At 39.9% G+C, this 14,350-nt stretch overlaps 1 protein-coding gene across 9 annotated transcripts in view; it reads right to left on the bottom strand.

The window, feature by feature from the left end:
* Positions 1 to 14,350, bottom strand: part of SOX5 (SRY-box transcription factor 5) — an 822,966-nt gene that overhangs the window by 265,257 nt on the left and 543,359 nt on the right. For all 9 annotated transcript variants that reach the window (XM_054036563.1, XM_054036572.1, XM_054036525.1 and 6 more), the window contains one exon: positions 9,217 to 9,427. In XM_054036563.1, coding sequence (XP_053892538.1) covers positions 9,217 to 9,427 — 211 coding nt within the window. The remainder of the gene's footprint in view (positions 1 to 9,216; positions 9,428 to 14,350) is intronic.

Below are 14,350 nucleotides of genomic sequence, written 5' to 3'. Positions count from 1 at the left end.
AGGTAAAACAAGTAGAAGACATCATAGAAAAGAGAAAAAATTCCAATCATAGCTTGTTTATAACACAGGAGATGGATATATCATGTAAAACACCCTGTCCAAAATGACAACATACAAACAACACTGAAGTGAGATCAAAGTTAAAAAACTAACTAACTAATAATAAATATAACCAACAGCTTCAAATTTAGAGTGTTTTTACCAGGCCACTTCATTAACAAAGCAAGCAAGTGGGAGTTGCTATGAATCTCAGCCTTTGCCATACTAGAGGCCTTCACATGCGTCTAGAAGACAGCCCTGTGACTAGCTCATAGCACAGATTGCTATCTATAGCTAATCAAATGTTATGATAGGCCATCTTAATCAACTTCAAAAAGCCAATCCACATGCTCAACCCAGCTTCTAGCCTCTCCTTCCCTGATCGCTCTCTCACTCATTTGGCCATATTTCCCCTCACTTATTTTCCACAAATAGTGCAGTTAAGAAAGAACGCTGGGGGCTCTTCAGGTCTTGGTATTCTGGGCGCAGGTGGTAAAGAAAACTTTGAAGTGAGCTCTCCACTAACTCTAGTACTGGCCGTGCCTCCTCCGTAAGCAGCTCTTATTAAAAAAAGACCAAGCACCCACTAGAACAAAACCAAGCAGGCCTATTTAATTAGGGCAAATGCTTGATATCCACTTCTTCACATTAAACCACACAGGCCTGGGAGGTCTGATTAATTTTAATATGCACGGTCATGACAAGCGCCTCCGGGGTAAGGAAGAAGGGAGAAAAAAACACAAACCCTGCTAGCTTGACAAATAGGTTTCAGATACATGTTGTGTATGTTGCCCAGATTAGAATGTTACTATTCAGCAAGGGCTTGAACCTTTAAAATGAGGGACAAGAGGCCTGAGAAACAGGTGGCTAGCTCTCCACTCTTGAATAAATGACATCCCCCAAAAGCTGTGGCACATAAACACATAAAAAGAGCTGGCATACTCCCTCGTGTATTTTTGTATATTAACAGGCTGGGTCAGAGGCTTTTCCGACAGTGATCCATGTATTGAAATTGAAGCTCAGGAAGCTGATGGCTTTGCCAAAAATATACAAGGAAAACAGACTGCAACCCATTTAGCTGAAACATTTTGGGGCATCGGAGGCATTCAAATAAATATTTAATAGTGGGCTCTTCAATTTAGCAGAGAAAGGTATAACACAATCCAATGGCTGGAAGTTGAAGCTAGACAAATTCAGATTGGAAATAGGGTGTAAATTTTTAATGGTGAGAGTAATTAACCATTGGAACAATTTACCAAGTGTCACGATGGAGTCTTCATCACTGACAATTTTTAAATTGAGACTTGATGTTTTTCTAAAAGATGTGCTCTGGGAATTATTTTGGGGAAGTTCTATGGCCTGTGTTATACAGGAAGTCAGATTAGATGATCACAATGGTCCCTTCTGGCCTTGGAATCTATGAAAAAAATAGAGAGGGGGTGGATAATCCAGGGAGCTGCTGGAGCTAGGAGACAGAACCATTACCTTTGTTTTGGTTAAACTTGGTTATGCTACATTGTTCAAGATAGGAACAGATAAACGAAGGGCTCTGTTGCTGCTGCTTGTTCCGTTTTGCGGGACGAGTATGTTTTGGAAAGAAATCTTAATTATGTGACCCATAAGAGTAGACTTTCATCCTAAAATAGTCCCTCTCCCCCTCCCCTTTCCTATCTCCTCCCTACAAAAGCACAAGTTCCAAGACAAACTTGAATCTTACTCAACCATAGTGGTTTCTTGTACATTTAAGATGCTACATCAGAATCTCAGATGCCTTTATCAACTAAAAAAAAGAGATCCAAAAGCTATGAACCTTTGAGGATCTAAGCCAGAGAGACTTGGAAGAGAATCTAAGCACATTTTGAAAACACCCATTGAAACCAACCATAACTATCGAGCTACACTATTAGGAAGGAATACACTTAAAAACCTAAAAGATGACAAATGAACAAACTTCACTTTGAGTGAAGGGAGTTGGCAAGGCTTCAAACTAGGCTACCTGTGTTCTAAAGTGAAAGCACTTTTTAATGAAGATTTCAGACACCACAGCATTTAAGGGCTTCTTTTTTCACACAGGCTTGTTTCACAAACTTTTTTCCCCCTCATCAGTTATGTGAATGCACATTTCCATATGGTGGTGTCTTTGAAAGAGGTAAATGGAGGTTAGATGCTGGCTTGCTCTACAAGAAGAGACACTTTTTCTGGTGACAGACTGCATAGATGAACATGTAAACCACAATGCACTTGGAGCATCCTTCTACAGCAGCAGGAGTGTGAGGGACAAAACTTAAAAGTACTCAGTTGAAAGGTACCCTTGTTTGTCCTTCAGTAGAACAGCATTACAAAGCCTCTTCAACATGTACTTTGTCAAAAGGACAGTGAGGAACCAAACAAAAGAGACTCAAACCTCAGCCAATTAGAGTATCCTTAGGCTTTTCCCTAGGATCTGTTCACTTTATTTTTTTCCCACTTCATCAGATGTGATTTAAAAACAGGAGACTGCATTTCAAAGGCCTCCCTTCTTGTGCCCATTACTGGCCTGCTTTGGAATTTATGGCTTAAGAAGAGGGAGACCTCTTGATTTCTTTACAAGAGATGGTGATTAAAAGTTTGATAATATTAGGGGATATTCCAAGTTCATATTTCAGCTAGAGGGCCTGAATCCAATATGGTTCACTTTTACAGACGAGAGAGCTCCTTAAACAACAGTCATTTCAATTACGACAAGAACAGGTGTTGTGATTTATAATATAAACTTAAACATCAAACACAAATAGCCTTTAGGGGATGTTCAGAAGACAAAAATTATGCCCAAGGGGCCTTTTTTGTCCCTTTCTTTCCCACAAAAAAATTACATATAGCATTGTAACACACACATTAATAGATGAGACTGTTATGTTCACAATGCCTATTAAAGCCCTACAAAAACATGTCTCCTAGTAACCCTTTAATCATATACAGACTATATATTTATTTCTATGTATTATTTATTTACAATAGCATCCACAACATGCTAGATGTTTTCTAAACACTCAAAAGAATGATCTCTTCTCTGAGGAGTTATGGACCAATAGACAGGTAGACGGACATAAGCAGCTAAGGAGAACAACAACAGGCAATCATCCCAATATAAGGTAAGCAGCACAACAAAATAAGGGGGACTTCAGTGTGGACAGAGCAGGGGCCATGCAGATGAGTGAGCGCGAGCATACAAATACACACTATCTGATCGCTTAGATGGCCCCATGGTGCTTTATTGGAACACTACAGTAATGGAAATACCTTTTTACACCTAGCTCAGGGGCAGTCCTCAGAGAGGTAAATACAGAAACTGCCACAAAACAAAACTGATTAACACAAAGAGAAGAAGAATTCTTACAAGTTTCTGAGCTGTAAATATCAGGAGCTTTAGTCTATTGCTAAAAATGTCTTTGGTGTTGTGTTTTTGTTTTGTTTTTTTTGTAAAAGCCCAACCATGAATTTAGAGAAAAGGCTACTACAGATTTAAAGCATTTAATTTTCCACAAATGCAGGGCCATAAATTAAAATACTGCAATCCAATCCCATTAATAGTGCAAGAAAAACCTAAGTGGCTGCTTTGGTCTTTGCTTTTTATGAACTTGTGTCAAGCTCAGTGACTTCAAAGAGATTTCTATTTCATTTCTACGACTGAAGAGAACAGACAGACAGAGAGTCTCTGCCATCCTCTGATGCCTTAAGAAAATAGAAAGAAAAAACATGCCTGTATCTCATTCCCCTAATGATTTTAGCTGCAAAAGGAATCCCATGGTCGATAGATGACCCTCAGGGCGAGGGCTTGAGGTCTGTCACAGTATATAAGGCTTCTCCAAACCCACTCCATTATCTTCATTATTGTACACCAGAAATAAAAAGGGACTGACTCCTCTTCTGAAGTCTAAGTTAGAAAAGGATGGAATGTTTCATGTAAAATAACATTGTGTGACTTTGGTAATAGGTTTATGCCTTTGGGGACCTGAATGCTAAAGCAGCGTATGAGGATTTCCAGCAGAATTTGAGAAGGAAAAAAGTGCACAATGCATCAATGATGAGTAAAATTCCATGAATTTTATATTTGCTAAAATGTTCCATGCCTACGTGCCAAGACCCCTCATTCTCCATTGGATACATGCGAAAGTCAAAAGCAAAATGGCAGGTTCAGAAGATTAAAAATAAGGGGCGTGAGGTTTAGGACTAAGTAGAAATCACAAAAAAGCAATCACTATACCTGTGGAAGAATGAAAAAGCAAGCCAAGCATCCTTTGTAAATTTCTGAGGAAACACTAGATAGACTGGCTTCCCTCAGTGAGGCTTTTACAAGTGCAAATATACAACAAAGCAATATTGCACCCTAAAATATACACATTGATCTGTAGCCACCAAATACTTTCTTAAAAGGAATGATGCTACCTGCTCCTAAGCACGACATACACACTGTAATATGTTTGGTAAAATCATTAAAATCCATATAATTTTGAAGGTGATCAGCACTTGCACCAGCAAATACTTTTCTTTTCCATGTCTTAAATGGGTTTTGGATCAGGCCCTAAAGTTCCCACCCATCCAATATTTGTATATTGTCCCAATTTTGAAGGAGCAATCCACATCCTGTAACCCTAACATGCTAGATCTTCCAGGAATTCAACAGATATTTTGGGGCTTGCACAATGCAATGATGTTGCATCACGTCATATCATACTGTGACAATGAATACAGTATCACTAGAGCCCTACCAAAGCCCTGAAAAATGTGTCACGGACCGTGAAATCTGGTCTTTTGTGTGCTTTTACCCTATACTATGCCAATTTCATGGTGGAGACCACCATTTCTCAAATTGGGAGGGGTCACAAAGTTATTTTAGGGGGGTTGTGGTATTGCCACCCGTACGTCTGTGCTGCCTTCAGAACTGAGTGGCTGGGGAATGGAAGCAGTTGGCCAGGTGCCCAGCTCTGAAGACAGCGCCCCGCCAGAAGCAGCACAGAATTAAGGGTGGCAATACCAGACCGTGCCACCTTTACTTCTGTGCTGCTGCCTTCAGAGCTGGGTCGCTGGAGAGTGGCGACTGCTAAGGGCCCAGCTCTGCAGGCAGCAGCGCAGAAGTAAGGGTGGCAATACCGTACCATGACATCCTTACTGCTGCTGGCAACGTCTCTGCCTTCAGAGGTGGGCTCCTGGTCAGCAGCCACTGCTCTCCAGCTGCCCAGCTCTGAAGGCCCCCAGCAGCAGTGCAAAAGTAAGGGTAGCAGTGCCGCAACCCCACCCCCTACAATAATCTTGCGACCCTCCTCCCCCCTCAACTCCTTTTTGGGTCAGGACCCCTATAATTACAACACTGTGAAATTTCAGATTTAAATATCTGTAATCATGAAATTTATGATTTTTAAAATCCCATGACCGTGAAATTGACCAAAATGGACCGTGAATTTGGTAGGGCCCTAAGTATCATATACCTTTATGTCCCAACATTGCAATGTTAATTTCAGGACATCAGGACATGGCTTTGTGACGTGCCACTGTAAATGTTACAAAGACGTGACCTGCAGATTTGCGGGAAACAGGTTAAGGTAGAAACTCTATCTCAAACTCCAGTGTTATGCACTATTAAGTGTCATTTTTATGCTAATCGCCAGATGCACAACACATGGCCAAAAGTCTTCATCAGAATTCTTTTGGAGATTTCAGTTACCCTGGTGTACGTGAGCTAAGCTGAATCTGCTCAGACATTGTGCTTTGAATGTTTCACGCGTACTTTTTCTTTAGTTTCAAAATACATTTTCAAATGATAGAATGGACATATAAAAAAATAGAAATCCAGTTCATGTCTGAATTCAAGAAGATTAAAGGAAACTCTTTGATTTAAACTATCACTAGTGCAATTGTTTCTCTTCCCAGAGAAAGAAACTAGGTATTATTATTATTTATATTACAACTGTCCCCAGCTAAGATTGCAGCCTCATTGTGCAAGGTCCTGTACTTTCAAGACTAAAATGTTGTACTGAGACATACAGCATCACCTGTTACTGAGTTATTACCTGCGTGTATTATTAGAGATTGCCAATTGTAGCACATCTTATCCAGAAAGAAAACATGAATTTTTAATTACTTGACTAGCAACAAGCAATGGCTAAGATCGCCACACTTGAACTGTGTCAATAAAACATTAGAGACACAGGATGGGTGAGGTAATATATTTTATTGAACCAACTTCTGGTGGTGAGAGAGAGAGAAACTTTTGAGCTACATGGAGCTCTTCTTCAGGTCAAGGGCTCATCTCTATCAGCACCAGAAGTTGGTCCAATAAAAGATATTATCTCATCATCTCATGTCTCTAATATCCTGAGACCAACGTAGCTACAACAATACTGCATATATCAATAAAACGTAACAGTAACAAAAAGACTTTCTGAAAGGGTTAACACAGAGGCAGTGATTGCAGTGGGAAGCTAATTTTTAAGAAAGACAACATTGTTTTGTGGAGAGTTTTTTAAAACAACTGAGAGTTGTTTGCCTTCCACACCCCACAAGATAAAAATTTAATTAGCCACTTAAAAAAATTCATGCTGACTAGCGTAAAGGGGGTGGAGGGAGGGCTTGCTGAGATGACATATTCCCTCCTCACCACCTTTTAACGCTCTTATGCAAGTCTAATTTTTTTTTTCCTAGCCAGCTCACCTCAGTGGCCTCCTTTTGTTTGATGCCCCATTTCCCATTCTCTTCTAACTTCTGAACTTTTGTTAGTTTGCTTTTAGGGAAAAGAGGAGTAGAACAAAACAAAACAACAACCTTCTTTTCTCTTTTTATTTCTGGATGGGGAGGAAACAGAGACATGAATATGGCACCCTCATAATGATTTAACTAGGGCTTAATGAAATTTTCATCACAACCTGCTGTTCATTTTAATGGCCTTTGAAAGACAATAGAACAATGGCTAGAGGGAAGAAAAGATTTTCTGTTGCATACATTTGTAAAGCCCAACATTCAGTTGCTACCCCCTCCCTCCACTCTCCCAATCTTTTTACAAAGCTGTAGACCTTTTGTTTGTACTGTATATTTTCATTTTAGTGGAGATGAGGAAATGCATAGGCGCTGTAACCATTCTCATCTCTAACTGTGGCCTTTCCTTAATGGAGTCTCTGGAGCATGCACAACTTCCTACTCAACACTTTATTTACATGTTGCCCAGATATCCCTCCTCTTCCCCATCCCCTAAATAAACTTTGCCACTTCTTTTCCTCACTGCCCCACACATAGCCATGGTGTAGAAGTCTTTCCTACTCCAAGGCACAAGGAAAGTCATGACATCGGCCATAATGTCAGTGGTAAAAACAAACCAGAATGGTTCAATATGTTTAATACCTTTTTAAAAAAATGGTTATTAAACAAAGCATTTGTTTTCCAGCAGAGTCTTACCGGGGGCCCCATTAAAGAGAAGACTAATTTACAGTCATGTCATGTGTACATGTGTGTGAGAGTGTGACTATATTTCTCTTTGCCTTTTTGTCAGCCAGTTTTCTTCAAATGTAGAAGTAGTCCTAAAAATTTTCCACAGGCACCATCAATGCACACCCAAGAACAGTATAGCTTTTGGGGAGCTCTGAGGTTGGGTTTTTTCCACTTTTAAAAACGATTGAAAAGGGATAGGCAGACACAAAGTCAGATGGTGAGTAATACTGCAAGGGAACTAGGGAATCCGTAGCAGTGGGTTCATATAAGAGCAACAAACCCCTGGAGCCATAGAAATACACAAGGTCTACCAAAACCGTTACAATAATATTTTCTGGATGGCTCAGGGGAGTGTAATGGGACATGGAGACTTTCATCTTTAGATCACTGGTTTAAATCCAGCCGATATTGATAGTGATTGAAAATATTTCCCCTCTGAAAGCTGTTCAGTGGCCTCTATGAAATGAGTTGGTGCGCTAGGGTCAGTTCCTAGAGGACAGGTGCATGGGTGGAGGGTGAACCGTGGGCTGGGGGAGGCTACTTCCCACCCAGCACACCCCTTCTGCCTGAGGCCCTGCCCCTTCTGCCTGAGACCCCACTGCCTTCCCCCGCCAGAGCCCAGAGCCCCCCTCCCTCCCCACTGCAGCCACCAGCTTCCCCCGCCCCCAAGGCTGCCTGAGCACCCCTGTCCCGGAGCAGCGGGTGGGCAGTGCGGCTCCCCCACTAAAGTCCTGGAGCGCCAGGCAGATGGGCGGCACGGCCCCCACCCCGGAGAGCCAGGTGGGCAGCTCAGGCCCCCTGCCCAACTCTGGACTGCAGGGAGGGTGGGCGCCCTCCCCCACACAGCCCGGGCGCCCTCCCCCACAGCCCCGGCCACAAACACAGCTTCAGCCGCCCAGAGTCCGGCCCGGGGCCATGGGGGAAAGAGCCAGCCCGTGGCCCCACAGAATGCCAGCGGGAAGCAGGAGGAGACCTGGGGATGGAACATGGACGGGACCACACAGAGCTGTTTGGGGAGGCACAGCCTCCCCTGGCCTTTGATAGCCGCTGCCCATGGACAGGTGGCTCATATCTCTGGCAGTGAAGCCAAGGGCAGAAAGAGCACAGAGATTCTACTGCCACCTCCTAGAGATGGTCCCTGAATGTTAGGGGTGAGAAATTTCCAGAGCAGCACAGGAGAAACTTGTATTACATCTGTTTGCACAGTATCTGTTCCATAGATAAATAAGAGGATTATAGTTTAGGGCACACTTAATCCAGGACCTTTCATGATTACCAAATTCCACCTTCTGTCCTTCAAATATTGGCCCTGTCTATACAAGTGGATTTTTTTCAAAAGTTTGCCATCATTGATAACACTATTTTCAGCTCACTGGGGTTAGCAATGTCAGTAGCCCTAATGTAGATGGGCCCTGGCTTGTCACCACAGTAGCAACCAGAATGTCAATTAGACCTGATTCTGAGCCGGGTTAGAAGACATTGTGCTTACAGTGCTGGCAGCAGCTAGCCCATATAAAGCAGAGTAGGGAAAAGGTGGGGAAAAAGTTTAAACAGTGCTGGTGAAATGGTGGAACACTTGTGAAAATTATCCCTAGTGTAGACAGGACACACACTTCTATTTTGCCAGCAACAAGAGCAGGAGATGGAAGGATGGATATCCAAAGCTGACAGAACCTGGAGGAAAGAAAACAAAATTTTGGCCCATTTCCCAGGCCTTACCTTCTGGCTCATTTTTGATGAGCTCTTCCATTTTTCTCTGCTTTAAGGTGTCTACAACATCTGCTAAGCTGCCTTTACGCCTTTCAGGGGTTCCCAGGGCTGTACTGGACAATGATTCTCCACTTTGACGCCCACCTTCTTCTGCCTTCAAGGGTGAGGTAGATGAGTTGTGCGGGGCAAATGAAGACATCACTTTATTGCCATCAACTTCCTGAAAGAGGAGAGACATGAGATGAAACTTGAAAAAGAAGAAAAGAAAGAAAGAAATAACAACCCTTTGTTCTTTGAGTTCATTGCTGTTTGTTCTTCTGGCAAAACCTTTAAAAAGAAATGCAATGCTTCAAAAACATCCAGAACAAAGCCTCTCGATAAAGGATAAACTAAGATTACAGGCTGAAGTGAGCAAAGATCAGCTTGCAGGAGAGAAACATAAAATACAGTTTTTCTCTAATTGAGGAGAAGTGTTGCACTCATAGGTTTTCTAATAACAATGGTATTGATTACCTTTAATTGTTTGCTCTTTTACAGCTTTCTATGCGCAATCTTCAGATTTTTTCCCCTAGGATAATTAATTTCCTGCCTTTTTAAAGCACTTAATGCCATGATGGCTAGTTGCTGTTGGAAATGAAATAATAATCAGCTATTAAATCCCTGCACTATATGATTTTTTTTTTAACTCACAGTTCAAGTAGCTCTCCCATCTCTAAGGAAAGAAGCAATCATTTTACTGCTTCTAATTCATTTTCTTTTCTCCTCCTCCATCTCATACTCTCTTTCCTTTTAAAGACAATATTTTTCACAAGGGTGGTCCTCATGACACTCACAGGTGGCAGAGTGACACAAATGCACAATTTCCTAAAATACAGGCATATCTTCCTTGCATTAAAGTCAACAGGAGCAATCTCATTGACTTTAACAGATGACAGATCTAGGTCCTATATGTACAAACTTGCCTCATTAACGTGAGAGCCTTCTTCTCTGCAGCTTCTGGCATATGAAGTATCTTTTTCTGACTCAATGACTCTCCCTTCTCTTTTTAAATCTTTTTTTTCACTCTTGCATATGCCTCTTAAATCCATTCTTCCTCTGCTATTACTTTAGAAACCAATCCTGCAAACACTATGTGCTTAAAGTTAACTATGTACCTGATTAGTTCCTTTGATTTTAATGTCTTCATTCAGGTCCTTAATTTGTTACATATCATATCTATATTATATAATGTTGCAAAATTATATATTTCTATTATCTGTTTTAACCATTTCCTTCTGTTCAGATTCTTATCTTATTCTTTAGCCTTAATAACGCTACAGAGTATTTCCTTATGTGTTTGTATAAAACGTTGGATAATTATTTCCATTACTAATAAGTCCGTGAACCAGATTCTCATCTCAGTTATAAAGCTGGTTGAAAAAAATCATTACACTTTTAAAAACTGTTTCCATTTTGCAGGGTTGAAAATGGCTCCATTTTCCATTTTTTGTTAAACTGGTTTTCACCAAAAAAAAAAATTCCAAATAATTTTTGGTAGTCTTCATTTATTGAAAACCAAGGTTTCAGCAAGAAAATGTGATTTTATGTAACTAAAAATTTTCCATAACCCTTTTGGTAAACAATTTTATTAAAATATATAGTGGAATATTTCATGAAGTTTCAATAATGTTGATAATTTTTCACAGATGACCAACTGAAAACGAAAATTATCTTGTTTCTGTTTTCGGGGGGGGGGGGGGGGTTAATGATAGCTTTAGGTTGTATATTCAGGACTGCAGCTATTGAAGGAAGATACAATGTAATACAAGGCAACTTTTAAAAAACATATTTTACAAACTACTGGCATGCAAACTGTATCCCAGAATACTTTCCATTACTAAAAGTTATATGAGCTATTTGTTCAGAAGGGGGAAATTGCATCAAGATAGAAGAGTGGTGTTGTGATTAATGCACTGGACTAAGGCTTGATCTGTGTTCAATTCCTGGTTCTTCCATACTTCCTGTGTGACCTTGAGCAGGTTTCTCTGGGTCTCAGTTTCCCATTGCTAAAACAGGGATGACAGTAATACTTCCTTACTTTGCTAGGGTATTATAAGGATAAATCGATTAATGATTGTGAGGTACTCTGATGGGGGAGGGCCTTATACATACCAATACAGTAAGACTGCACAGTTGGAAAAAAAATAAATCAGACCTAAGCCCTGTACAGACTTCAAAAGAACATATCTGTGCATTAAATTATATTTTAAAATTCCTGCTCCAAGAGTAAATTGTTTCAATCTTTGTTTAAACCACCCCATCTGTGTGTGTGCATACATAGTGTTTGAATATCACATATATGGGTTATTCATGCCCGGGTTGTTCTTAATGTACACTACACTTAATTAAAACACACATACAGTAGGACCACAGCTGCGTTCAAATTTTTGTGAGCTAAGTTAAGGTACAGTGAATTATTCATCCAAAAAGATCTGCAGCAATCATACATTCCTTGTGTGATTTACAATCTAAAAAGAATATTCTCCTCCCAGTGCACAGGAATGGGTGCACACTGCATCCATTAGTGTTAATGAGATTTCATGTGTAAACCTCAGAAAATCAGAATATCAAGGTGAGCCCATACCCTCCACCAGACTAGCCATGATTGTATCCTATGATCATTCTGCACAACAGCCTGAAATGCTTAACTGTTGTCTTTGTTTTACCTTACTCACTTCTATTTAATTTCACATTCTATTTCACATCTTTATTAGGAGAAAAAAAACAAAATGAAAGATAAAGCCTTTCAGACCTATTAAGTCTTTCATTGTTTGAAAAAAGAAGAAAGAAAAACTTCCATAAACAACTTACTCATGTTTATGGACATATGCTAAGAGCTGTATAAAGCTAAGGAACTTTCAGTGATGGAATTCTTGAGAAATTATGCATGAGACTTTAAACATCCCACTGCCAACACCTTGAAGAATCCTTAATGGCAAGAGGACAACACTTCAGAAACTGCCTAAAATTAATCCCAATGTAGGAAAGCCTCCCTTCAAATGAGTGAGACTTAGCAGGTCTATCTTTTGAAGAGACAAACACACACAATTTTACTCAGTTTACTGAAAGAAAAGCACATTACAGTTTTCTAGTAAGTGTCATAAAAAAAAAAAAAGAAGAAGAAGCAGCAGCAGCATGCACCAGCTTCTCTAAATACTTGTTAAGGTAGGGAAATTTATGGAAATTCAACAGACCTTACAAGTGTTACAAACCCCTGTCACCACAACAGTGGAAAACTAGATGCTGTTGCTAATTCACCTAGGAATATTCTCTGTCTGCTATGTAACCATTTCACCTGTTCAAATTTGATTACATTTCAGCCTCTGGCTTTGCTAATCCCTGTAACAGTTTTATGCAGTTAGCAGCTGTTTTGTGTATGGGGGTCCATTGTTCATTTAGATTGTGAATTGCTTGCTAATGTGTGCTGACACAACACTCAATCAAACTCCGAACTGGGACTGTACTCACCAACACCTGATGCAGTCGTTTCTTGTTTTCTCCACTTTAGATGGCAGTCAGGAACCTACAAAGATCCTGCTGACAAGGTCATTCGGGCTGGCCACTTTTCTCCTCTCAACCCCACCAACAATGAAAAATAGATTGACCCAAGATTCAAGCCTTCCGGTTCTATTCAGAGCTAGAGTCCCTCAGAAACACTTGTTCATTTATATGAAAGTTGCCACCTATGAACGAATCTCTCTTCCAAGGTTTAATGATAAAACAGGCTTCTGCCCTTTCAGGATGAGGTCAATAATCTTCCTTTGTTAATCTTGGGCAAGCTTTACTTAATCTAGCCCCCTTGTCACCTCTGTGATTGACAGGAAAAGTCATGTCACTGGACAATGGACTTATCCTCACTCAGCGATAGATTTTTAAAGATTACTCAATATTACCCTTGCTCTCATAAAAAGTACAAATATTTTGCTGTTAAAAGAACTTTATTTTTATCTTTAAAATGGCCTGTTTCCATTTCCACAATCTGAGTAAGACTCTCTTCCAATTTTAAAGTGACGTAAAATATTTATTCAAAAGGAAGAAGTTGTACATTACGCAGATTTCTGTAGTATCTTTTAGCATTTTAAGTACATTTCAGCCTCTGCTTCTTAGACTTTGGATGCACATTATCAGATATGACTTCTCAGCTCCTAATCCAAAATTAAACTCAGATAGAAAACTGTGCTTCTGTAACATTAAAGTTAAAGTTGTTACCTAAGCTGACCAATAACCAAATGGAAATTCAGAGCTAAGCTGAAACTGTTAATTACTACTACCTCTTGTTCTGGGATGCTGTATCTGAAGTATTAAAATGATAAAGGTAAGCTGACTTTTGGGGCTGCAGCCAAAAATACCTGGAATAAGATACCTGTCTTTAAAACAAGCACTAATATTGTCTGGTTTAAAAAAAAATTGATCCTTTATGGTAAGAATAACCTAACTACAGGGTTTCTGAAAGCTGGACTTCTGCCCATTTTTTGTTCTTTATAATGTGTGAAGAAGACAAGAAAAAAAGGTGTTTTTCCCCCCTGTCTTTTAAATAAAATATTTAGGCTCTGTCTACCCTGGAATACCCTACAGTGACTGGAAAACTAGTGAAGTTTCTACAAGGGAAAGAGACTGAAAACAGAGCAATTGTGAAGGCAAGGGATTTTTAGTCAGACTGCTTAGAAGTGTTTGCATTTTGTTAACAGCTATTTAATTTCAATGCCTAATATATATTTTGGAGAAAGGACATCTTTGGTAAATCCCTTTGTTACCTCCCTACTTCTTCAACTAAAGCATGAGAGCACACAGTACCAAGAAATACCAAACTTGACATTTGTGATATTTCTAATATTGAAAACCAACCAACCCACAAAAAACACAAAGCCAGAAATTCTTTTCCACAGACAAAAACCTTTCTGGCCTATTTTGTGCATTATAAAGTAGTAAAAAAAAAAAAAAAAAAGAATCAAACTTTATTTTTTAAAAATGCAGAACATCTTTTAGCTTTGTTACTGTAGAAAAACTTAAAATTCAGACAGTTCAGTATTGCCTGCTGTTTCACAGGATTATGAGTGGGATATTCAAAGGATCCTAACTGACCCAATCGGAAGTCCCATTGATT

Source organism: Malaclemys terrapin, chromosome 1 (genome assembly GCF_027887155.1).
Source record: "Malaclemys terrapin pileata isolate rMalTer1 chromosome 1, rMalTer1.hap1, whole genome shotgun sequence".
In the NCBI taxonomy this organism is placed as follows: Eukaryota; Metazoa; Chordata; order Testudines; family Emydidae; genus Malaclemys; species Malaclemys terrapin.
The sequence above is the reverse complement of the archived record's forward strand: the minus strand, read 5'-3'. Positions and strand labels throughout refer to the sequence as shown.